The sequence below is a fragment of the Dicentrarchus labrax genome, unplaced genomic scaffold (genome assembly GCF_905237075.1).
Source record: "Dicentrarchus labrax unplaced genomic scaffold, dlabrax2021, whole genome shotgun sequence".
NCBI classification, from domain to species: domain Eukaryota; kingdom Metazoa; phylum Chordata; class Actinopteri; family Moronidae; genus Dicentrarchus; species Dicentrarchus labrax.
This window is the reverse complement of record NW_026136703.1, coordinates 18,543,260-18,569,381: the sequence shown is the minus strand read 5'-3', so window position 1 is coordinate 18,569,381 and position 26,122 is coordinate 18,543,260. Positions and strand designations below refer to the sequence as shown.

General features: G+C 40.9%; 1 protein-coding gene across 24 annotated transcripts in view; it reads right to left on the bottom strand.

Annotated features, from left to right (window-relative positions):
* tnika (TRAF2 and NCK interacting kinase a) overlaps positions 1-26,122 on the bottom strand; it is a 58,740-nt gene that overhangs the window by 22,472 nt on the left and 10,146 nt on the right. For all 24 annotated transcript variants that reach the window (XM_051396343.1, XM_051396346.1, XM_051396347.1 and 21 more), the window contains exons 2-10: positions 24,222-24,287; positions 7,253-7,309; positions 6,044-6,169; positions 3,950-4,060; positions 2,669-2,759; positions 1,893-2,023; positions 1,742-1,796; positions 847-925; positions 549-724 (exon numbers count right to left, since the gene is read on the bottom strand). In XM_051396343.1, the coding sequence (XP_051252303.1) occupies positions 549-724; positions 847-925; positions 1,742-1,796; positions 1,893-2,023; positions 2,669-2,759; positions 3,950-4,060; positions 6,044-6,169; positions 7,253-7,309; positions 24,222-24,287 (892 nt within the window). The remainder of the gene's footprint in view (positions 1-548; positions 725-846; positions 926-1,741; positions 1,797-1,892; positions 2,024-2,668; positions 2,760-3,949; positions 4,061-6,043; positions 6,170-7,252; positions 7,310-24,221; positions 24,288-26,122) is intronic.

The window sequence follows — 26,122 nt, the reverse complement described above, 5'->3', positions numbered from 1 at the left end:
TTTTTCATCAATGGCTATTCAATGTATTTAGATTCTGTAAATACCATTGTTAGTGGCGGAGTCCGCCATTCCCATGTAAAATTCAAATTGCATCCACAGGCACAATGGATTAATAGGAAATAATTGACAGTTGTAATGCAGTATTGCCATTTTTATGCTGCATCAGAGCTGCATCAAGCTATTGCTAAAGCATTCCAAGCATTTCCCACTGCAGCTGCTGCTTCACATTAAAATCATTCAACTGGTGAAACAGTTGAATGCTAAAAGGTTGACAAGTAGCTTTTATTGTGAAACAGTCAGAGAAAACACAATATATGTTCCTACTGATTTGTCTGATATGATTTTGTGATATATAGTATTGTAATTGCAATTACTACATACATAGAGGAAGCTCTCCTTTTAATGTGAGTTAACTCCTGCGAGTTGCCATCTATCAAGCGCATCCATGTAATGAAACTGTCGTTTCACCTGCCACGTGTGTGTAAATCTACAAGTGCATGTGCATTTAAATCCATATATGCACATCTACAGCACGTGTTCTTCCTTACCCCTCTCTCCTCTCTTCTTCTTTGTGCGGTCGATGTGGTCCTTCAGCTGGATGCGGACCTGCCTCTCGTTGGGCAGGTCTCTGATGAACGGGTGTTTGAGGAGCTGCTCTGTGCTGGGTCTCTGGCCGTGGCTCTTCACCAGACAGCTCTCTATGAACGACTGGAACTTCTTCGACCTGAAACCGCACACACACACACCAAAAGAGCAAATGACAAAACCTGCCGTGATCCTGTGTATGTCTGAACGGACTATTCTGCTGCGGCTGCGGCTAATACGGTTATCAAGATACACACTCACCACTTCTTTGACTTGAGTCTGGGGGCGGGGTTGCGCGGGATGAGGAAGAGGGCTCTCATTGGGTGCATGTCACACAGCGCTAAAGAGTCAGAAATCAGGTAAACGTGGTTGAATTAGGTTGAATTTTCCGAGATAATTGTGCTAAACATTATCATGGCATATAGTCAAAGGCAGCTGGAGTTAGCCTTCGCGTGATCAATATATGCTGTCAATACTGATAACAATCTAGTACTTTTACATACACAATTAGGTCTTGTCTTCTTGTATAACATTTAAGTATGTTATCCATGTCCCAAATCGGCAGTTGTGCATGTACTGCTATTTCATTTGATTATTCAGGGTCTTTAGTAATCAAACTTCACGTTGTCAGACTTAGCAAGGAGTTAACTAGTTAACTGTGCCTTGTGACGGACAATTTTCACAAATCGCTGGCGTCCTAATTAATGTCAGTAGTTTGTGTTTACTAAGTCTAAATCTATATATGTAAAACTGAAATATTCTCATCCAGTTAGCTGTCTTCTTTCAAAATGCAATCCTGTATTATACTAGACTAGAGTATACTAGAAGTTGAACTGAACAACCTTGACAAAACTAAAAGACGTCCTCCATGATTACTGTGATCCCAAGCTTGGGCAGACTTTCACCAGAAGTTGCTTTTTTACTGAACCAAAATTACAATCATCATATGGATGAAAAAGAAAAGAAAAGAATGAAGAAACAGCAATTTGACAACCAATTTTATGTGAACTCCTTGGCCTTCATTACAATCATGGCTACACATGAGTTAGATTGACCTGGACTGAAAAATTATCCGACTCCTGATTATACTGCTCTAATGCAGTAGCACTAAGAAATGATGTGTGGCAGAGGTGTGGGTTAATGACTGGGTACATACGTGGTGCTCCTTCAGCCATCTCTATTGCTGTGATTCCCAGTGACCATAAATCACTCTGTAATGACAGAGACACAGTGCATAAGTACTTGGGTTGATCAAAAAAAGAACAACAGACAGACATCTTCAGTGGACAGGAGGTTTGGCGAAGCACCTTGAAGTCGTACGTGGCGTCAGGGTTCTCGTCACAGGCGATAACCTCTGGTGCCATCCAATATGGCGTCCCGATAAACGTGTTCCTCCTTCCTACTGTTCTGTCCAACTGGGCCGAAACACCAAAGTCCACTGCAGGACAGATACACAAACACATACACAAACAAAATACTTAAGGATATAGTCTGTAGCTGACTGAAACATTTTTTTTTCTTTTTACTGAGTGTTTATTTGTGTGTGTGTGTGTGTGTGTGTGTGTGTGTGTGTGTGTGTGTGTGTGTGTGTGTGTGTGCTGATTCACAAGCACACTAGTGAGCTTTACTGAATTCAATAATGGACTCTAAACAGGAACGAATTACCCAACCTGCAATAGCTTGCCCAATTTACAAACACACACTTTATAATTCCCTACCCACTGGGCTTTAGGGGGAGATAGAGAGATAGAGAGATAGAGCAAGACAGAGACAGAGAGAGAGACAGAGAGAGAAAGAGGAAGAGAGAGGAAGAGAGAGAGAGAGAGAGAGGGAGAGAAAGTTCCTTCTTCAGCAATATGCACCATGAACAGTGGGAGAGCTACACAGAGATGAGTAGGCTGGTATTCAGCATAAAAGAAGAAAGAAAAGCCTCTCTCTCAGACACACACACACACACACACACACACACATATATATACACATATATAAACACACACCTCTGAGCCATCTGAAACTTTATACCTCCTCCTGCCCTTCCAATCCTAAAGCCATTTTGTCAAGTGGGGTTAGATGACAGACTGACCTAGTTTGACCTCTGCGTTCTCAGTCAGCAGGACGTTCTGTCCCTTGATGTCTCTGTGGATGACCTTGTGCTGATGGAGATGAGTCAGACCCTGCAGACAGTGACAGAGACGCACAGTGAAGGAATGCCACTGCAGCGATGAGCCAAGTCATGATTTATTATTTTTATAAAAAGAGCTAATTTCTGGAAGTAACTGTCCTTGAGCAGGACGAGCAGCTCCTGGGTTGCTACTGTGTAGCAGACCTTGACCCTTGACCTCCTTCTTAAAAAGAAAAATGCTTTTTGCAAGAGCAGCAGCAGAAGTACTATCATAAGTCTTATTAGTAGTTTTAGTGGTCCTAGAAGTAGTTATGGTAGAACCTGAAGGTCATTATTCATTATTTCTAGCAAAGCTTGTCTGTAAATGTTTTGTTGGGAAAATTAACGAACCAGCAATACAATGTATAAAAAGAACAAACATTTAAAATTGTGATATTAAGCATGTTGTCTCTAATCAATCAAATAGAATTTGACAATTAAATGCATGAGATGGTCCTTCTTGCTAGCATAATTCAATTTACCCATATTTTTTGTATATTAAATCCAAACAATTAACATTTACAAACATTAATGTCTCAGGTAGTTCTGCTTTAAAAGTTTAATAATTGTTATTTTAGTGAGGCTTCTTCTATTGACAGTAAAGCGATGGAAATAACAAGAAAAAACGGGAATTGTGAGACAATGGGATGAAAAAAACAAAAAAAAGTGTATGAAAGGGAATTATTGTTGCCTCAGTTCAATGCATCACTGCATATAACTGACAAGATGCTGTGATACTGCTGCTCTATATACACACAATACCGGATAGTAGTGTAGAGATAAGATATGGGTGAAAGAGTCCACTTTCCCAAGAAGAATGAATTCATTCCTTCACACCACTCCAAAAACACAGATATCATGGAGCACAAACAACTGGTCATTGCCCTCAAAGAGCAGGTCTGTTACAAAATACTGATGAACTCTGAATACTACGATGAGAGGCTATAAAATGATTACATTAAATAAGAAGTAAATGAAAGTTCTTCAATCAATATTTGAAAAACAATATAGGGGGAGACTTTCAAAAGAAGAATACAATTTTAAAACTATGGATTGAATTATGGATTATTTTTTCAAGAAAAATACTTTTTTCTTTTCCTCTATCATGCAATAATGTCGTACCCGTGGAGGACAGGTGTAGGATTTAAATAACAACACGACAATGATATTTTATAGATGTGACTTGGCAACTAGGCCACTTACCCTGAGAATCTCTCGGCAGATGTAAGCGGTCCACTCCTCTTTCAGAGAGTTGCCCTTGGTGTTCTTGATCAGGTCTGTCACTGAGCCGGCTCCACAGAACTCCATGACCAGCTACAAACATACAAGATTGATTATTCTGCAACTGTTCTGACTGTTCTGTAAATGAAGGCTATCTGGTCTAGGATCTGTTCCAAACAAGCCAGTAACTCCCATAAAGCAACTTACTGAGATATCATTTATTTATTTATTTATGTATTTATAACAGTACTTTGTGGAAATCTTTTCCTCCATTTAAATATATTTCTCTTTCTCCCCACTCATATCAAAGAACTAGAGCCTGACCGATACAACTACAGACCTATACTATGCTTCAATATCAGGTTGATTATATTTCAATAAATGTTACCCCCCAAAATTGACTGTTTGTTATACCTACCATCACAGGCATCTTTGAAAACGGGGCTGCAACTAGTGATTATTTTCATTATCGATTCATCTTTTCTAGAGTTACTGAGAAATTGTCATTTTATGGCCCAATAAAACTGAAAAATGCCTGTTAGTATTTACAAGAGGTCAAGGTAACATCATCAAACATCTTTTTTCAGAGCAGCCCCAAAAATATGAATTTTTAGTGTAATGTAAATGCAGGCACTTCTCCCATTTGAGAAGCTGGAAGTGTCAAATGTTTTGTCTTTTAGTTTGAAAAATGATTAAGCCATTATCAAATTAGTTGCTGATTAATTTTTGACTAATCGTTACAATTTATTGTTCACCTGAGACATATCTTAATCACAAAGAAATGTCATTTGATATATTGTTATTTGATTTATATTATTCCCAAGTATTGATATTGTTATCTGCATCAAAAATCCTGTATCGGTCAGGCTCTACAGAACCAAAAGTCATGGTAACACAATTCAATTTCATACACAGAAATAAACAGGATAAAAAGTGTTTTCTTCAAAATGATGCACATCATAAAGAAAATACACAGCACCCATAATCACATGACTCTTAACAAACTCCACTGAGGCCACAGACACTAATGCATAAACTGACTCAATGGGGTCATGAGATCACATGAATGACTCAAGTCCGTCTCTTGACCCAAACACAATGTGTCCATTCTGTCCATCCCTCTCTTCTCTTCATCCTTAGCAGGCTCATTTCCCCACCCCCCCATTCATCCTTCCTAGCAATACATCCCTGCAGATATGCAGGCAAAAGTTCAGCTGGTCAATTCTGGCTCTACTTCAAGCTCCCCTCATCATCACTCTGGATTATAGGCTGAGAAGAAGTTGGCAAGTAATAGCTGACCCCTCTTATTCAGGCTGCACAAGTGTACTCATATATCCAAAGACAATAGAAACACACTAACATATGCATAAACATAAGGGGAGACATGTCAAAGTATGCAAATATACAGCTCATGTTGCTCACACACACACACACACACACACACACACACACACACACACACACACACACACACACACACACACACACACACACACACACACACACACACACACGGGAAACAGGCAGCTGTTGAGTCAGGGGGAATTATGCAGGCAGTAGATCTGGCTGCTGTGTGTGTATGCATATGGTTGTGTGTGTGTGTGTGCGTGTGCGTGTGCGTGTGTGTGTGTGTGTGTGTGTGTGTGTGTGTGTGTGTGTGTGTGTGTGTGCGTGTGTCCTCCCATTGTTGTGTGATGAATGCTACAGGATCAGAGAAGAGAAAGCTCCCTTAGATCGTGTTAACACATGATTTATTGCAGCAGCCTTCCAAACCACACATTCATTCATATCCTTTATATATCTTTCACACACACACATACACACACACACACGTTAAGTATATATACATATTCCAATGCACACAAACCCGCAGTCATCAACTACACACTCAATTCTTTCACATAAGTTTAACAGTGGAGAAATTGAAAAGTCACTTTTTTCTGTTCTCCTCTGTGTTTCTCTCAGAGACTGCAGCCATCTTCTCTTCGCGTTCCACTCCATTTCACACACACAGATGCATAGAGTTGCAAAATTGCAGACAAAAACATGCACAAATACACACAAATAATTGCGTACCCATAGCTGGTCGTCTATGCCAGGAGGGTTTTTCTTGACGAAAGCTCCGTAGTAGGTGGCGATGTTCCGGTGGTGACTGTACTTCTTCAGCATGTTAATTTCCGCTTTAATCTCCTCTTCCTCATCCTGACACACAAGAAGAGAGAAATCAACAGGCATTAAACCACGACCTCTATTTGTGACCCCTCAGACATCTTAATAGGATGGTGATAGAGCCAAAGAAATGAAGCTGTTGATGGATTTGCATTTTGAATGCATTCTGAAAACTGTTGTAGCAAAGCACACAGCTGGGCTCTAAATATTCCACAATAACAGCATTACTTTTTAATTACTTTCGTTTTAGGGGGTTACTGCCACAAAGCCAAAAGCCGATGTTTGAAACAAGTCGTTATGGTGGCAATTTCTTACTCATTATGCACAACGTCAGAAAATTATGCATTGATTACCTCAATTTAGTGTTCATCAGCCATGAAAACAAAAACACTTGTTTTAGTAAGCTGATTTTGTATAGTGGCGGCTCATTAAGTTAGCAATTTTGTGTTTCATTTAATCATTAATTAATACAGCCATTCACTTTTATTGCATCTAAGCAGATTTATTCACACTGTTATTCACACGCAGTTTCACTTATTTGTTCATTCATTGTTCACACTTCTGTTCCTTTCGTAATTTAAATTCCTCCCCACACACCTGCATATATATTTCCTTATTCATTCATTCATGCTCTTATTCATTGATTTATTGATTCATTCATTCATCGGTTCCTTTGTTGCTTCATTCCTGCAGTCCTCCATTGTTTTGCTGGCAGCTGAGTGCTGACAGGGAGGCGTAGGGTGAGAGGATCTCTAAATATAGCTGAGATTCCCTCCTGCTTTACAGACACGCCTGAGACCACACTGCTGTCCTAATACCTCCAGCTAATATTACCATGGCAATAGGCCTGTCCTCATTTCCTCTCTGCCACATCACATGCGCGCACACACACACACACACACACACACACACACACACACACACACACACACACACACACACACACACACACACACACACACACACACACACACACACACACACACACACACACACACACACGCCAGCACTGACTCATCGCTCATAATTAGATGACATGGTCGACGGTGGTATAATCACTTGAGATGATTTGCTATGCGTGGGTTACGTGCGCGTGTGTGTGTGTGAGTATCTTACCCCGGTGACATCCATGACCTTGATGGCTGCCAGCTGCCCTGTCTTAACATGGCGACCCTGGTGAAAGGAGGAAAGGGGAGGGACAGTCAGAGACACGGGGAGACAGAGGAAAGAGGAAGGCGAGGAAGAAGAAATAAGAGAGAAAAAATGTCACAGTCCATTTAACAGTTTACGGTTTTCTCTTTCTCTATGCTAAAAAAGCATGTAGTAAACATGACTTTTCAAAGGTAATCCAGCACAATAAGTAACAAATACAATATGTAACCTTGACTTTTTTAGAGTACTTATACCTGCCTTTTTAAAGACACAATTCTAAATGTAAAGTGTCACCCCACCACCATAAGGTGAACTGAGATGATGTTGGTGCACTGCTATTATTCCCAAACTGATAGACAGGTCTTCAAATACAAGAACAGACAACTAAGTAATTCATGTTTTTTAATGCTGCTACAGCCCCTTGATTTAAAAGTATTTCTCTAAAACATTCAATATTCATGATTGAAACTGTGATTTGACTTGTAGTTGCACCATCTGTCCAACAAAATGTCAAACTGTCGTCAAAACCCTGTTGAATGCACCTAAGACATGCAAGGTGGAGAGACAAACAAGCAAAGACAGATACCAATCCACGCACGTCACTGTGTTGTGTTATATTGAGGCTAGTCAGACGCCCTGAGGGAGCCAGGAGGCGAGGAACCGGGAGATTGGAAGCTGAGGGGCGAATGGAAGGCCCAAGTGGTTCGTTTGCAACAGAGCATCTGTGGCTATGATTAGCTAATGAAGCTAACAGGGCTAGAGACGCTAAAACCACTGACGGCTATTACTTCCACCTGTCTGGACTCAACTGATTAGTATGTTACAGTCTGAGCAGAACTGCTTAGCAGCAGTGGCACAAACAAAGAAATACATACACACATAGTCAAGGACAGACAGATACACACACACACACTCACTCAAAACAAGGGCAGGACTGTTTTTCCTGGTGGAATTGTTATAAACCAGATGGCATTAATGGTCTGGCTCGAAAGCGCCTCCTGAGGGCTTTAATCGAAGGGCCGTTCTGATAATGAGTGCTACAGCCAAAACAGAGGCTAGGAATGCAACAATAAGAACAGAAGCATATTATGGCTAAAAGTTGGTGGCTTCCTTGCCTTGCAATTCATTTGTAGGAGTGAATTTACAGTAACAGGACAGTCTCTGCAACCTGCCACTGGTCATTAGTCATTCTCACTGCTTCACATTTTATTTTTATGTCGTTTTAACAGATCAATTGTACTCACAGGCTCAACAAAACTCAATTTCCTTGATGAATAGCTTGTGAGTCAGAGGTTATTCAATATGTACGGTTATTAACTGCAAAATAATAGGCAGCTCAATAGCTTACTGGTTCCTTTTATAAAGTAGCAAACTGGTGAGTGGTCAGCATAATGATATGATTAAATCTGTGTTAGGGCCAAAAAGGAGTTTTTATTCACTGTGTTTAGACTGGGGGTCAAATTCCAAATTAAAGACTGATTTAATGAATTCAAGACAAATATGCGTCACCACAATGTGTTTTAATTTGAGGTAGCAATAATGTTCTTGGAGCTGTAAGTAGGAATAAAACTCTTCACTGTACACTTGGTACGGTGACTGGCAATATGTTAACATAAGCTTAGGTCCCTAAATGAGGGGAACTTAAAGCCACGGGTTAGATTTCTCATTAAACAGCTTGAATTAAAAGAACTTTTAAACTTGCTGATTTATTGCTAAAAAGTTTTTAATATGATAATTCATTTTTGTCCCAATCCAGCACTGCACAATGCAAACTAAGCACCACTGGATGGTTGAACACTGTGATCAGTCTCTCTTTTTCTCTCTCTTTCTCACACAGACACACATCCACACACACAGTCCAGATTCTGTGAGAGTAAAAGCTGGAAAGATTGAACAGGGATTTCTCATTAGGATCAGACTGCTCCAATTCCATGAGCACAAGGACTGGCTTTGTTGAAGACCAACAAAGGAATTATAGCCACTTACAAACCAGAAACTCACACATACACTTACAGACACACACACACACATAATATGCAAGAAGATCTCCCTTTATTTCCACAACTCGCACAGACAGAAGAACTCTTGCAAACACCCACACATGTGCACGCAGAGACAAGAAGAGGGAGGGAGAGAGTACGAGAGCATGAGAGAGAATATATCAAATAGATATTGGACATGGACATCATCAGAGCTGGATAAAGATTCATTACTCTGAGCCACCTGACAACCTCCCTCGCTCCATCTCTCCCTCCTTCCTAGAGCAGTAATGTCATCCAGCCTTATTAAATGACCAAGTGTGAAAGGGGCAACCGAAAGGAATTAGCACTGTCTGTTCATCTTCATCTCTCGCTCCTTCTTTGTCCTCTCCCTGTTCATTTATTTACATATTCAAAGACGGGATGGGGTGGGTCTTGGATATAATGTCCGTTAACAGAATCATGTTTGTAACAATGATATTAAAACAATTTGGGGTTACAAATGCTAAAATGATTAGTGCTGAAACTATCTCATCAACAGTCATTTATCAAGCTAAAATGTCAAATTTGCTGATTCCAGCTTCTAAAATGTGACGATTTGATTTATTTTCTGAGTTTCACATCACAGCAAATTGAATTAGGGTTTTTGTTGGTCTAGGAACTTGTGAGGAGCATTCTTCGCTGCCGTTTGGCATTTTAGACCCGACAAACAATCCAATGATTAAAAAAAATTATTTACAGATTAAAGTATTAGTCCGGCATTTTGGGAAATACAAAATTTTGCTTCTGTGCCGAGAGTCTGATGAGAAAAACAATACCACTCTCATGTCTGTGTGTTACTTACGGAGGAGGGTGTTAGCATAGCTTAGCGTAAAGACTTGAAACAAGGGAAAACAGCTAACAGTGTATTAAATCCGCCCAGCACTTCTGTGCATCAGTGGCTGCTTTAGAACATCAATGGTGACAGCAAGACTCCACAAAGTCCCTGTAGTTCGTCAAAAAACTGCACACATAAATCCAGGTGAAACCACAGATGACTGTTCTGTACTGTGCATTTCTGTTTGTGTAGAGATTTAAAAAAGAAGATAGAGCCTAATTAGTGAGACCTAGTTTAGCCAGTTGGCTGTTTTCCCCCCTGCTTCCAGTTTTTATGCTATGCTAAGCTTATCACCTCCTAACCCCGGCTTTGTAAGGCACAGAGATAAGAGCGGTATCAATCTGCTCAACAAACTCTTGGCAAGCAAATAAGCATACTTTATAAAATGTTAAACTATTCCCTGTGAATAACAAATAAAGGGAAAAAGAAGATTTCACCCAGTATTAAAATCATATTGTCATTTTCTTTCTTTCTTTCTTTCTTTCTTTCTTTCTTTCTCAGAAGGATGGCCCACTCTCACCCTGATCCCTCCCATTCAGAGCAAGGAGCTTTGAGCCTCGCAGGCCTGTTCATCCCTTCCTCCACTCGTTTGTTGACTGCTTTGCCTCTCTGACCTAGATCTGCATTTTCTCTCACTCTGATTCTCTCTCTCTCATTATCTAACCCTCTTAACTTCTCACAATCTCCCCTTTATGCCTCTCATTAATTCTCCCTTCCTCCTCCTAAATGTCTCGCTTACTTTTCCGTCCCCTTGTATTTTCTGTCTTCTTCCCTCTCATGCCTCACAGCTCAGACCAGCAGCCTGTGAAAAGCAGGTCCTATGTGAACATGACCAAGCTGAACGCTAATGCCAAAGAAACAGCATTCAGTTTTGAGCCCGACAAGCAGATATGACACAAATCGAGGACTCCCTGCAACCCCTTTCACTTTGCTGCTACTGCCTCTAGTGCCTTCTGTAAACCACAATGCACTGACATAGGCCTGAGTGTCTCTGCAGAGCAGAACAAACACGCACACTGAATACTTCCTAACTGTCATTATAGTGAGTAAACTGTGCATTAACTTTAATCTTCACAGTGACATTTCAAATTAGGTGTGGGAAATTATCTTCACATTTGTCCAATTCACCATTTTTCCCCTTCTTAATCCTGTAGAGGTATTTTGGCCAAATATGACAGCAAAACATCAGTCACACACACACACACACACACACACACACACACACACACACACACACACACACACACACACACACACACACACACACACACACACACACACACACACACACACACACACACACACACACACACACACACACCCAGAAGGAGCTGCGATGCTGCCAGGCCAGGTGTGTTTGAGCGATAACAGACCAAATTGACTATGTTTGTTCCGCATGGATGGCCATGCTGTGATGGAGACAGCAAACTGATACCAAACTGATCTCCAATCAGCCTTCAGGCGGCCGCATGATGGAGGAGTCATTACTTTGCGTCATCCCTGCAGGTCAGTGTTTCTTTAACTACTGTTTGAGTTGGGATTCAAAATGGAGTGTGGTCTATTTTCTGATGGTTCCACCCAACAAAATAGGAATGTGCTTTCATTAACCAGGATCATATGAGCTAACTGGGTTTGAGAATATCTGCAGTATACTTGTCATTTTAAAGGATATGTATATGTGTGATGGTTACTGTTTCATTCTCTTACACAATTCACTAAAAAGATACTCAGTTCCAGCATTTTGTGATGATTGGAGATGTGAAAATTACACAGAGGTTGGACACAATATCTCAAATGCAATTAAACAAAATAGTCTTGCAATACATACTACTTCTGTAAGGCTTAAAATTTAACAGTTTTCTTAGAGTGTGTCATACAAGTATTGATTGATTTCTTAATGCAGTTTTTTACTGCTGATTTTTATTCATCTGACTTGGGCTGAAAATAATTATTATCTTCATTGTAGATTATTGTCATGATTATTTTTTACAATTTAAGGTGATATCATCAAATCCCTTGTTCTGTCAGACTAACCATACCAAACCCAAACACATTCAATTTAGTATCACATATGACAAAGAAAAGCAACAAAGCCCCACAATTGAGAGGCTAGAACTTGGGAATAAATGACATTTTGATTGAGAAACTACTTAAATGCATATTCATTCTGAAAAAAAAAGTACTATGGGGATACGATTTTCTCTCAATTGACTTATCATTTCAGTGCTAGTATAAATACTACTAATATTAGGGTACATACAATTATATCTGTCTATTTTAACTTCTTTATTGTACATTTATTCAAGCCCGCTGTAATCCAGATAACCACTCATCGTGTTGTCTATAAACTCACACTGCAATGAAAGGTAGGGTCCAATATTACGACGCTATCTCGTCTCTCATCTCATCTGTCCCCTTCCATGTGCACCATGAGGGAGGCGTCAGACTGACACAAAGTGCACCTATTCCAGCAATTATCATCAACACATAATTATGATGAATTGCACCTGCCAAGTGAAAGTAAAACGCCAGTTAAGCACTTAGTACACAGAGCACTCGGTATGATGTGTAAGCATGTGCATGTGTTGGGATGAAGAAGAGGAGGTTGTGTCTGTGTGTGTGATGATTCTCTTGCAATTTTTCTGCTGCTATATGGAGCTGAATGTTAAAGGGAATAATCACACCAGACACACACACACACACACACACACACACACACACACACACACAGACACACAGACACACAGACGAACACACAAGCTCCGCAGGCTGCAGAGGGAAGCATCTCTTCATCATTCTCAGCTTGCAGCTTCAGTTAGGCGAGACCAACCTGCCAACCACTGCCTTAATACAACCTGCTGGTGGATATCATGATACCCAAAGCTCCTGTGTGTGTGCGCGAGAACAAGAAAGAAATGCTTCTACAGCATGTGTTTGTTTGTGTGCACTTCCATGCCCTTGCCAAGTCAATTACACAGACCCCCCCTCCTCGGACACATTTACTATGCAGGACACTTCCTGTCGTAGCCTAGCAACAGTCTTGGCTGGCCAGAGTACAGTGGGCACGACACTTAAACAGACATACACAAACACTCATACACACACACACACACACACACACACACACACACAAATACAAAGAAGACAGGGAATAAGAGACTATTGTCCTGATATGGAAGAGTTGTTATTTAGAAGAAGGGATGAAGGGAGGGAGGAAGCGAGAGGAGGAGGTGACTGAGAAATGAGGGAGGGGATGAGCAGACGAGTAGTTCGGCGAGAGAGCTGAATTTCACACTGCATCTGTCCTCAGTGTGTGTTCGCTGTGTGGCCAAGCTGCAAGGTCAGAGGAAATCATCCAAATTTTCCGTTTAAATGACCAAGTGAATGAGATATTTAAAAATAGACCCTTATTTTATTTTTAAGCCTTTGCATTAACCAGAGCTTAAAACCCCTTCACAGGTGGTTCCGTATGTTTTAGTCGATTAACTTCAAATGCCCTTACTGGGGACAATTTTAAATAGCTCACCATAGCAAGACTAATATCCCGCATTCTAATTTTATTAAGATTAAACATCACCTTGCAGAGACTTGAAACGTACTTAAGGCATTCATTATGGTGGATTTTTTATTTTTTATTATCATCATGATGCAGTTGCAAATAGGATCATTTTAGAAATCTACAGGGTTTTAAAAGGAGGTGGGCCCCCTCACGTTAAATGAAGAACAACATCCTGAATAATGAATGCACTTATGATATATATTTTACACAACAAATGACATATATTTAATGATTTCTGCTAAGCAATTGAAACAATAGAATCTCTACTCTACCTGTTGGTGAGTTCAAGGACAATGTGACTTTTAACATTTCAGAGTTGACTGCCAAAATAGAAACCTTTTAATACAACAACCAAATTCAAATGACCTTCTTCACAGTGCTCACTTAATGCAGTGCTTTTCAACAGCCAATTTAAAAGAACTGGTCTTCAATAATGTAAAGGAAAGCATATTATTTTATCTAGCATTAGTGTGGCCCTTTAACTTTATAACTATTATTTTGCCAGACAGTGGCCATAGAAGTAAAAATAAAAAATTAAATGTCTGTCATTTTTACCACCTGCATCAGTCTTCATATGTTGTTTACAAAGAATACAGGGAGACAAAAGCAAAAACACTGTACATACTACAGCATATGAATGCACACATGCATACTCACTAGGAACAGATTGCCAGATTGAGCTGCCAACTCTTTATAAAAGGGAAATGGGTCAAACCATAATCCTAATCTGTGCCGTCATGGTAATCCACACACACACACAGACACACAGACACACACACAGACACACACACAGACACACACACAGACACACACACACACACACACACACACACACACACACACACACACACACACACACACACACACACACACACACACACACACACACACAGACATCAGGCAAGAATTGACTGAAAGGCATCTAAACATGCTCTCCTGGCACAGGGCCTGTCGGCATGGTAACAGTATCACAGGGGAAAAGTGGGCTATGGGATGTGCCCTTGGGCTTTCACTCTATACATTTTCCTTTCTGTCTGTCTGTCTGTCTGTCTCTCTGTGACTGGCATGGAGGGAGATGGCCCACTGCTGTCACACACACTCACACACACCAAACTGTAGTTCAGCTGTGTTAGAGTTGAAGGATTTTAAACAACCCATGTTTCAGTCTGTACCCTCCTATCAGCACCCACTGGTAGTCTGAAGGTTTACAATTCCAGCATGCTCATCTGGTGCCGGAGCTGCGATGCAGAATTAAAGCTACTTTTGGCTAACAGACGATACAAACATAGTTCTGCCCGAAGGAGCCCAAAGAAATAGGGGGCAATACTCCCAGACACACCTCATTGCAGTTCAAACACCTGCAATCATTCCGCATTCACACGTGCTCACACACACAGCAATACACACAGGCGAAGGTGAATGCCCATGCACGCTCACAAGCTGTTGTGGAATCAGTGAAGCAGTAAATAAAAGTGACAAAGGCCTCCATTCCAATCTACTACTGCACTGCCCAGGAAATATAGAAGCACCCTGAGGCTGCTCTCACACTCACACATGAGAAAAGAAGAGAGGAGAGAGACAGATTGAGACAGGAAGAGATTTAAAAGGAGAGCAGATATAACAGGAGCCGGGGAAGATGAGGGAAACATATACAAGCAAGAGAGTTTGTGGGAGAAGGGTAGTAAAGAAAGAGAGGCCGAGGTGATGAAAGAAAGAGGAAAGATGAGAGCAATGATCTGTAGAATAGTCCATAGGGCTTTTATTGACGGGGGGGGGGGATTTGCAGGAAGGAGAAGCTGAATTTTGCGACAGACTTCCAGTGAGAGTTGATTCCACTCTGAATGAACTGGTGTTATCGTCTAAAGCCTACGGAAACAATAATCTATGAGCAGTCTGAAATATAGCTGCTCATTAACCTGCCCGCTCACAGTACAACAAGCTAATTAACAAGCCAGTGGACACACAAATGTACGAGAAACTAAGACTAATCTGGGGTCAGGGAAAGGATTTGGCGCAGAGCTAAATAATCACAAATGCAGGCAAATAAAATGGTGTAAGTCTGCAAACAGGCAAAATACACACAAATGTGATCACAAGCATTGAAAACGCATCTGTTACTCCCTATGGTAGCGTCATGGTGCTCGAAAACGAAGAGACGAGGCGCATACAGAAAGCTGGGTAAATCCATCATCATATCACAAGGAATAAGATTTAGTTTAATGTTTTATGTTATCTATATATATATATATATATATATATATATATATATATACATACACATACATACATACATACATACATACATAGATACATACATACATACATAAAGAGGATCTGTGGGGCTGTGTATGCATGTGTTTGTGTGTGTGTGCACATGTATAAGGTCAGAAAACAGTAAAAGCTTATCATAAAACATCCTTTGATGTGATGGAAATAAATCAACCCTAATAGGATAACCACTCGCTGGATGAACATGTGTGTGTGTCCAAAGCTTATTTATGGTAGGCATTTCAGGCTGACCCAGATTAACTAACATATAAACAGATGTACTGTACGCTAATGTTTGAGCTTGACACTGCTGATCTTAACAGCTGCGTGACCCCATATAAAACTCCATGTAAAGGAAATTCAGTGATTTCTCTCTAAACACATTATACATGTCAAAACAAAATTGCTGAAAACATTATAAAAGACTGAAAAATGTATTGCTGAATTGTGGTATTAGACCGTTTTTCTCCTTTTCACCGGTTTTGGGTTCAGGATTTTTTTGGGCAGAGCTAAAAGTATGGCTTGGTGACTCACTGGAGCCATACTTACTTTGTCATTAGCCACAGCCTTTGCTAGCTAACTAAAGTATGCCGTCAACATCCCCCCCGCAAATGCTTCTTCCCTGGATGCAAGAAATTGCAGAGCAGCTCGGTTTTATTTTAAAAAAGGATGATGCTCTGAGGACCGATATTGTGAAGAGCTTCATTGATGGAGAGGTGAGGCTCACCACCAACACCCGCCTCTGCACTGACCGCTTTACACCTATTCCATCTCAAAAGCATTCCCTCAAACTAACATTACTCAATTGAGTCACTAACTAATTTACGTTAACTCACTGACTTATTCACCATGTTAGCCACTGACCCGCCCACTCACCCACTTATCTCTCCTTTAAAATGGAAGCTTCCTAAATGTCTTCGAACAAAAAGAAAGAAACGCTCCCCCTGATGCTACAATGACTGCAGAACAAGCCGACAAAAACAAAAACACACGGACAAATGGAAAGAAAGAGCAAGAGAGTCGGAGAGTGTGCATGAGTGAGAGAACACCACAAAAGAAGACAAGGAGGAGGAGGAGGGTTGCGGCGCAGAGGCAAAGCGGCAGGTTCAGCACATCGGCATCATGCTCCAGTGGCTGTGGAGGTCAAACGAACAGCCGAGCTGATTTACTGTACAGACTGGAGGTGAGAGAGAGAGAGAGAGAGAGAGAGAGAGAGAGAGAGCGATGTGCGAGGACATGGAGAAGGACAGAAAAGATGAACAGAAGAGGCTGCTCAGATGAAGGAGAGAAGGGATGGAAAACAAAAACGAGCAAAAAGCCGTGAAAAAACACATTACTAAGAGAAAGGAGAGGGCAGTGGAAACAGAGAATAATAGAGAGAGTCAGGGCTGGTATAGGTTATTGACTTGACTATTGATGAGCTGTAATTCACACTGTGGGAAAAAAAACCTTGGCTAAATAGCTCTTTACAGTGTACGGACTCAAAGAGTAGGGGATCTGACTGGAAACATACAGTAGGGAGAGGGAATGAGAGAGAAAGCCAGACAGAGAGAGATTGTTATTGACATCAGGCATGGCTAATTGACCCTGGTCTGGGGGGTAGGAGTGCATTGTGGGTAAGTGGGGCTTGTGGCCTTGGTGTAGACATAGAGAGGATGTAGGCTAATGAACACACTGCCAGGTGTGAGTGTTAGCCCGTGTGTGTCGCTGCATGTGGGTGGAACGAGCACATCTGCTGTTCCCACGGTAACAAGCAACATCCACCTCAGTCACGGTTCACAGTTCATTCATAGGGACTCAAATGATTGAAGTGTGTGTGTGTGTGTGTGTGTGTGTGTGTGTGTGTGAATGTGTGTGTGTGTGTGTGTGTGTGTGTGTGTGTGTGTGTGTGCGTGCGTGTGTGTGTGTAATAGAGAGGGGCAATGACACGGTGTCAAACTGTAAAGAACTGCAACAATACCTCTATATCAGGGACATGTACTGTATATGGCAACAGAAAAACACACAAAGATCCACTTGTGGTACGCACAGATAAATACAAACCGCGCCCTATAGCCCTGCACACATTCCCAGCTGAGACCTTCTGGCAGCATCCCCATTAGCACTAATGCCACCATATAGTACTACATTCTTTATTCATTTACATATGGTAGTCCCTTATCACGCTAACTGCATTTTACTGATACAGCAAAGCATAAGTAGCCCATACATTTTCTAGGGGAGGCTGAGAATGAGTAATGTTCTCCCCTTGTGCAAAAAGTAGGTGTTGTTAACAACCAATGAGACTTTCAGACCCAAATTACTGCATTCAGGTGAATGATTATATGTTAAGTAACAGTGATGGTAGAAAAAGAGTTTCTGGGCTCAGTCAAGCAGAAGTGAACACCTGTACTAATTGCTAACAGTTATACAGATGCATGACCCCATTTACAAAAATATTTTAGTCAAATATAATACACTTGTGAGATTATAGTTTGATATTGCTAATAATTTGTTAAAGGAAAATAATTTTATTTGTACTTTTTTTTATTCTATTATTTTTCCACCCTATTTATATCATTGAGGGTAGGTTAACTAACTCTCTCTGTATAATGCAATACAGTTCAACCGCAGTACACGCTACATCTTCCAAAATAAATCAGCCAACTGACCATGAAGGTAGCATTCATTGCAAAACTGTGTTAGACTGTATTAGTTTTAGCTAAAGTTGTGCCTAATAAACTGGCAACTGATTGTACTTGGACAATATACATTATTACCAATTGTGCCAGTGGAGCTGTGCAAAGGTTAGTGATAGAAAGACTTATTTCTAGTGGGCAGCTCTGTGTTGGAAGTATTTATCAATCTTTACGTTGATAAAGATAAAATAGATTTTAGGATGATAAAAAACGTTTGATAACAACACACAGGAAGAACTAATGTTAGAAATAACAATATTCTGATTTGTTTTGCCACCGATTTGTCAAGTTACCATTTTAGTATAATCAGTGACTACATTCAAAGAGATACACACTGTATATGCTTCCTTGTTTGATCTTCTCTCCTGCTGAGAAGCACTAGCTGGAGGAGTTTAGAACATCAAACAAAGAGGAATAAATTACGTCACTTTTTCTTCTATCCTTTTTCGGAGTCTCTTATGCCTGGCTTTCACACTGCTTCCCTGAGGTGTGTGTATGTGTGTGTGTGCACGTACAGGGGTGGCTGTGGCAAGCATGCGGAGAGAGAAAAATCTCCCATAGTCCTCTGCAGTGTGACTTCAAGCAGATAAGGATGGTAAAAAAAACAACTTTGAAGTTTTATTCGGTTGTTAAGAGGAAAGAGAAGGGAGGAGGAGGAGAAAGAGGAGGAGGAGGAGGAGGAGAGGTGGGCCAGAGTGCAAAACAGTAAGGGACACTGCATGTAAAAATTATAACAAGAGAGGGAGACAGGTATGACTGGTTAACAAGATGAAGAATTTGTTTGAGCCCTAATCTAAATCTTCATCCCATCCATTTGTTTACATCCTGAGACCCAGGTTTGCCATGCTATCAAGATTATCATTAAATCAGCGAATGCGTGAGGTCCTAACTATGCACGCCTCCATTTTGTGCTTTCAGGTCTCATCTCTTCTTCAATTTTTAAAGAAACCCATGACTTTTTTGGGAGGATACACACGTATAAACACACACACACACCACCCTAATTCTTGACTACATGAAACAAACACAGCGACATGAGGTCACCGCATACATGCTCCTTCAAACCGTTGTTCACACACACATGGTTTATGCACAGACACACCAATGCAGTAAATGGAAACCACACAGCTGCTCTTTGTACAGAATCGCTGTCACAGTGGGTGAGCATATAAAAGCCCATACGGCTCAGGTCCCCAACCATCGCTTTGTGTGTGTGTGTGTGTGTGTGTGTGTGTGTGTGTGTGTCTCAGAGTGACTGGTGAATATTTAAAGAGTGTGTGGAGCACTTTGCCTGAGGAGGAGCAGAGTGGATGTGTTCTGTCATCTGAGAGAAAAAGATTGGTTGCCTCCTTTTTTTCTGCTCCTTTGCTGCATGGCGACAGCAGAGTCATGGAGAGAAAAGTATATGAATGTGAAAACAACACACACACACACACACACACACACACACACACACACACACACACACACACACACACACACACACACACACACACACACACACACACACACACACACACACACACACACACACACACACACAATACAGGAAATGTTTTGTTGCTGCCAAAGCCGAGGAGAGAGTCGATGACACGATGGGCTGAATGTGTCATCGTTCACGTGTCTGTGCACGAGTGCCGTGTTTGTGTACTTGTGACCGAAATATAATTAGCTGCCCTCTCAACTTGTCCTTGCATCCATCACGGAGAAAAATGATTTCTCCTGCGGGAATGACGAGGAGCTGTGATTAATCAATTAGCCAATCAATAAGCTCGTCAGTCAATAAGTCGTCCTGTCAGTCAGTCAGGGAGCGTTTTGGCCAATGGCTAGTCAGGGATGCTCGCTGTTCCCAACCGTGGCACTGCGCGAGGCAACGAGCGCTTCCTTGATTCGGAGACCTGCAATTCCCATAAGCCCCATCAAATATTCACAACAGCATCAGAAAGAAAGAGAGAAGGGGGAGACAGTACAGAAACAGCAGCATGATAAAATAACAAAGAAAGAGTATAGGGGAAGTGTTGGGGGGGGGCAAGACACATGGCAAGATAAAGGAAGGAAATACTGATGAGGGAGATGGAGAGAGGTATGATGACAAAGAGAGTTACAGCAGTTGCAGAGAGAGAGAGAGAGAGAGAGCAAGCTAAAGGAGGAAACAGAGAAGACGTAGAGGGAGAGAAGTGAAGAGAGAATGTGTTTAATTATTCAGCATTACCCGTGTTCCCTATTTATGGCCCTTTTAGAGCAGCCAGTAGAAACTATATATATGCATACTGTAGGCAGAAGATGCTCTCTTAAGTACAGCTCACCAGGGAAGTTTCAACCCCAAAAACAGGGCAAACGAGAAGAAAAACATGATTACATATTGATAAGAGAAATACGCAGAAGCGAGGGATGAAGAAGTGAGGGAGATGAATAGACAGAGGAGGAAGAACAAGGAAGCAGAACTGCCATGGAGATGTAAGATGAGAAAGGGAAACAGAGGGAGAAGTGAAGCTAAAATTATCTTTCTCGCCGCGGCTACTCGTCTATCATTGGTCTCAGCCAAACTATTTTTTGCTGACAGGGTAACTGCAACAAAAAACAACAACCTGGAACAAGTTTTCAAGACGTTTTTTAATTGAGATGAGAATTTGGGTGCACATGAGAGGGATGGAGGGAGAGGAAAGAGCACTGTGGAGCAGATCTGTATCATTTAACTAGATGGGGTAATGGAATTGTTGATAAACCTGTTATCGCTTGCTCCCAGACACACAGAAATGCAGTTACGTGGCACATTACCGGCCCCTCTATCACCAATAACATAAAACACTGTGCTGGCCATTACTATCATACACATATACATGGACAAAAGGGTGCATGCATGGGTACACATACATATCTCTAGCTTCATTGCACATAGTACATCAAGTAAAAACTACTGCAGCAGAATGCAGTGGACGCGTTCTAGAGTGATGCTTTTGCTGGAAAAATACCTGATTTGTATCGGATTTGAGAAAAGGTAAAAATGACTTATACGTCACATCATATTTCTGTTAAACAGAATTTTAAATCTCAAAAATGTCAACTGCTCAGGAAATGTAGCTGTTTTTAGCTTTTACCTGATGCATTTTTCACTTCCATCCAACAGGCTTATTAAAGATTGAATAAGCCCAAATGTAGCCTAAATTTGTCTATCCACTGAAAGGAATAATTCAGTTTCAGTGAAATGAACAGCAGTCATTTTGCAGTCAGAATGATTTTATCTAATAACATTGATATGTACTATTACGCAATAAATCTACAATAAATTTAAACAAGCAACAACAAAAAAGATAGCTTGGGAAGAGGAGTTGTCTAATAATCCTTTTTTTTTAAAACTGCTGCAGCCAACACTGGTGTGAAAGAAAATATCGAGGCACAACTTGTTAGCTTGCAGTCTATGATCCCAGATACATCAGAGAAAACTGGCCCCTGGCCACTGAGCAAATTAAATTTATTTTTGGAATCAAAACAAGGAGTAAAATCATGTTTACAGCCTGCCTGACTCTAATCTTTACATCTGAGCAAAAATTCCTCCTGTGTTCACTCCACAGCACACTCACAAGAATTCATTGATCCAGACTGAGGATACTGCAGTCCACAGCTCTATACAGTATGGTATTCTTATGTGTTATTTTTCTGATATAACAAGTGTCTAAAAATGGTTCAGAAAGAGCCGGAGCAATTCCAGTTCTATAATACCCAGCAGGCTGAAGGTCAATTTATCATCTCAGTGACTCAGAGATTCACCTGCTCACAAGAGGTTGATTCTCTTCAGGCGGCTTGCCTATAGACGAGGGACCTCAACCGCATGAAGAATTTAAAATAGATGGCATTTTTGCTCAAGTGACTTTGCTCCTTATCTGTGTGTATGAATCCAATCATTTCCCATCTCTTTCTACTTCTAGAGCACCGCAGAGGCACTTTTAACATGCTTTATTTTGGCATTTTTTCACAAAGATTTCTATTAGAGCTGCAACTAACTATTCATTTTATTATTGATTAATCTGATGATTCCTTTCTCAAATAAACATTTGGTCTATAAAATATCAGAAAATAACTTAAGGTGATGTCTTCTAATTGCTTAACTTGTCTGAGCAACCCAAGGCCCAAAGATAGTTGGTTTTCTATAAGAAAGAGAAAAAGTAGTAAATCCTAACAACCTCATCAATATCATTTTTCATTAATAAATGACTTAAACTATTTAAAATAGTTGCTGCTTGATATTCTGTCAATCGTTTCAGCTCTATTATTTTATTTTCTAGTTTACACATATTAAGTTTTGAATGTGTGCAATAGATTTTTTCTGATCTTCATAGGCCAAAAGTTTATTAAACTTAGCATCTAAAGGAAATATTAAGAATAAATATTCAACCACAAACTCAAAATCTATTGCACACATTGAAAACTCCATCAACCAACAGCAGTAATATAATCAACTTCAGTATGGATTCCATTAAGTATTATACACTGTGTAACATCCAATCACAAACCAGTGTGGATCAGCTGTACGGGTTACCCAACAGGCCGGTGCAGTTGCCATAGGCGTTCTGTGGCTCGGTAATGTATAGGAACAGACTGGCTGAATGTCAGCCAGTAAATGAGCCGTGACTTTCACCAAGACAGCAGAGTCAGCAATAAATGGATACACATAACTCTCCTTTTCTCCGTTCCTTTTGTTTTTTCCTCCCTGCTGTCCATGCAGGCACACACGAGAGGATGTCAGATTATTTCTAGAAGCGTGGAGAAGCTCGCCCAACCTCTGCTTGACCTCTCATCTGGCCCAATCAGCTGTAAGAGCAGCTCCTCTCCATCACCACCTGACCTTGACTCTCTGCTCCATTAGACACACTCTCAAACACATAAAATATAGGTCTTCACATGTCCATGCCTTCACATACTTGAACAAACACATGTTTACTCCAGCTAGAAGTGTTGGCTGCTGCCCCATCCTGAGTGGCAGGATGAAGCAGCAGGGTCAGGAAAAGGAAGTGAGGACCAGAGAACGGTGGGCCATCGTGGAGGGAACAGGAAGTACAGACAGTGACATGGACCGAGAGATAGTGTTTCTAAACGACAGCGGGAAGCAGCTGAGTCCAGCTGACAGCAAAAACCTCAAACCACAGTTATGGCACAATGTCAGACTAAATGAGCATAAGCAGTTCCTGTGTCTCAGAGAAACCCTTCCCACTCAAGTACCTAATCAAAGGAAGAATTGTAATCCTCTTGTAGAGGTATAGAAGAAATGTAAATACAGCAGGGAAGCAGCAAAGAAAGGGGAAGGGAAATTCTCCTAAAAACACTCTAATGTGCCCCAGTTTCTGCTTCTCCTCTCTGCATTTAAGACTCTTTTACATTCGCTCCATTTCTCTCAAGCTTGTGTGCTGCTTTTATCTCCTGTCTTCTCTGTTTCCTTCAGTCACAGTGCACATTTCTATTCTTTATCCCATATAGGCTCCTCGGAAACAATGAACAAAAGCTGATAAGATAGGGGTGTGTTCTATCAAAAAGACAGACTAATGTGTATCAAAGTCGGTGTTTGTGTGTATCCTACCTTGTACACCTGCCCATAGGTGCCATTTCCCACAAGCTCAACCAGCTCAAAGATGCCAGCAGGATCCTGAAAAGACAAAGGAAACATAGTGGGATTATTAAGATGAATTAGGACTAACAGAAGAATTTGTTCATACATTCAACTCAAAGTCAGCCCAGTCCAACATTTTGATCCAGACTGAAATATTCAAACAGCTACTGGAGGGATTGCTAAGACTATTTGATCAGATATTCATGGTCCCCAGAGGATGAATTCTAATGACTTTGATTTGACTTTTTTAGTTTTTAATGAAATCTCTGGACAACTATTGGAAGGGTTGTCATTCAATTTTCAACATAAATTCCTGTCCTTCGGCGGCCCATTGACTTTTTATTAAGTGCCTTCATCACGTCAAAAATACAGATCCATCCTGTTCATCTTCATTAGCAAATGCTACCATGCTAAATGCTAAATGCTACACTATGATGGTGAACAGTGTAAAATGTACATGTAAAACATTAGCATGTTAGCACTGTCATTGTGAGTATATTAACATGCTAATATTTAGCATTTAGCTCAAACACCACTGTGCCCAAGTACAGGCTCACAGACTGCTGAACCTCTTAACCCAAGCAGTGCTGATGTTTGGCTCAACCAACCCGAGCTCTCCGTGTGATGATAGACTCGTCTGAAATGCAGTAGTGGATTGTTTTAGGCTTGTGTCCAGACTAGCTAATAATTTAAGCCCACAGTCATTATAGGTTGCCAACACAGAACTTGACGCATCTCTATCAAGGAGCAACTCGAACAAAGTATAAAACCCACTGACCCCTGCACACATAAACAGACACACACACACACACACACACACACACACACACACACCTCCCCCTTCCTCTCTGCCGCGTGTTGCTACGGCATTCCAACAATAGCTGGTATTCACGCTCTCCTTCCCTCTCTCTCTCTCTCTCTTTCACACTCTCTCTGCTCCACCAGCTTCTGTTCTTCAACCAACCAAAGTCCATCTATGTCTCTCTCTCACCCTTTTATCTACACATTCTCTCTTTCTCTCCTTCATTTCTGACAGAGTCCAGGACAAGTCCTTCTTTCCAACTCTCTTCTCATTCCAACAGAGTCCCAGAAAGACTTAGGCCCTTTCACCAGCTTCTGTTATGTCTCTTTTCTTCCTGTGCATCGTTCTTGCTATTAAAATGTTACAGCCAATCATTAATTTTGTGTCAGTCTTAACTGCCTTCAACTTTGTTCCTCATTCTGTCTGCCAGAGGTGCCCGTGGAGATGTCACAGCTAGCGTTGGGGCCCTACTTTACTCAGGCATTCCATATTCACAATGTCTTTTAATGTCTATTTTCAGCAATACTACACTGTAAATGATCTAATATTGCAATCATTCTGACGTTTTGCATGGTGCTGTGGCTCAATTCTCACTATAAACTGCTTGTAATGTGGATTATTCTGCATTCACAGCCAATTCTTCTAGGTCAGCCAAAAATATACCATTATCCAAAGTAATTTCTGTTCATTTTTCATCCTTTTTTTTCTTTTACAAAAATGTCTCTTCAATATCATCTAGGGACAAGCCAAAGAAGATGTTTAAAAATGTGATCTTCTACTGGGGGCAAAGCTAGAGGCTTATTTTGTTGCTGATTCACCAGAATAAACTGCAGTATTGTGTAGATCTGCGACTGGGACTCATGCAAAGCTGGAGAACTGACAATATTACACGAAACCCACTTTCACAGACAATTCCCCTCTCAATAAAGCATCTTTTGATTTCCGTTCTGAAATGCCACACACAGGCACTCTATTTCCATCTCCGTGTCTCTCTGCGCTAACCTCGCCACATCTTTCTCCTGTGTCTTTCGTCATCGCTCTCTTTGTTGCCTTTTCTTTCTCACTTTTT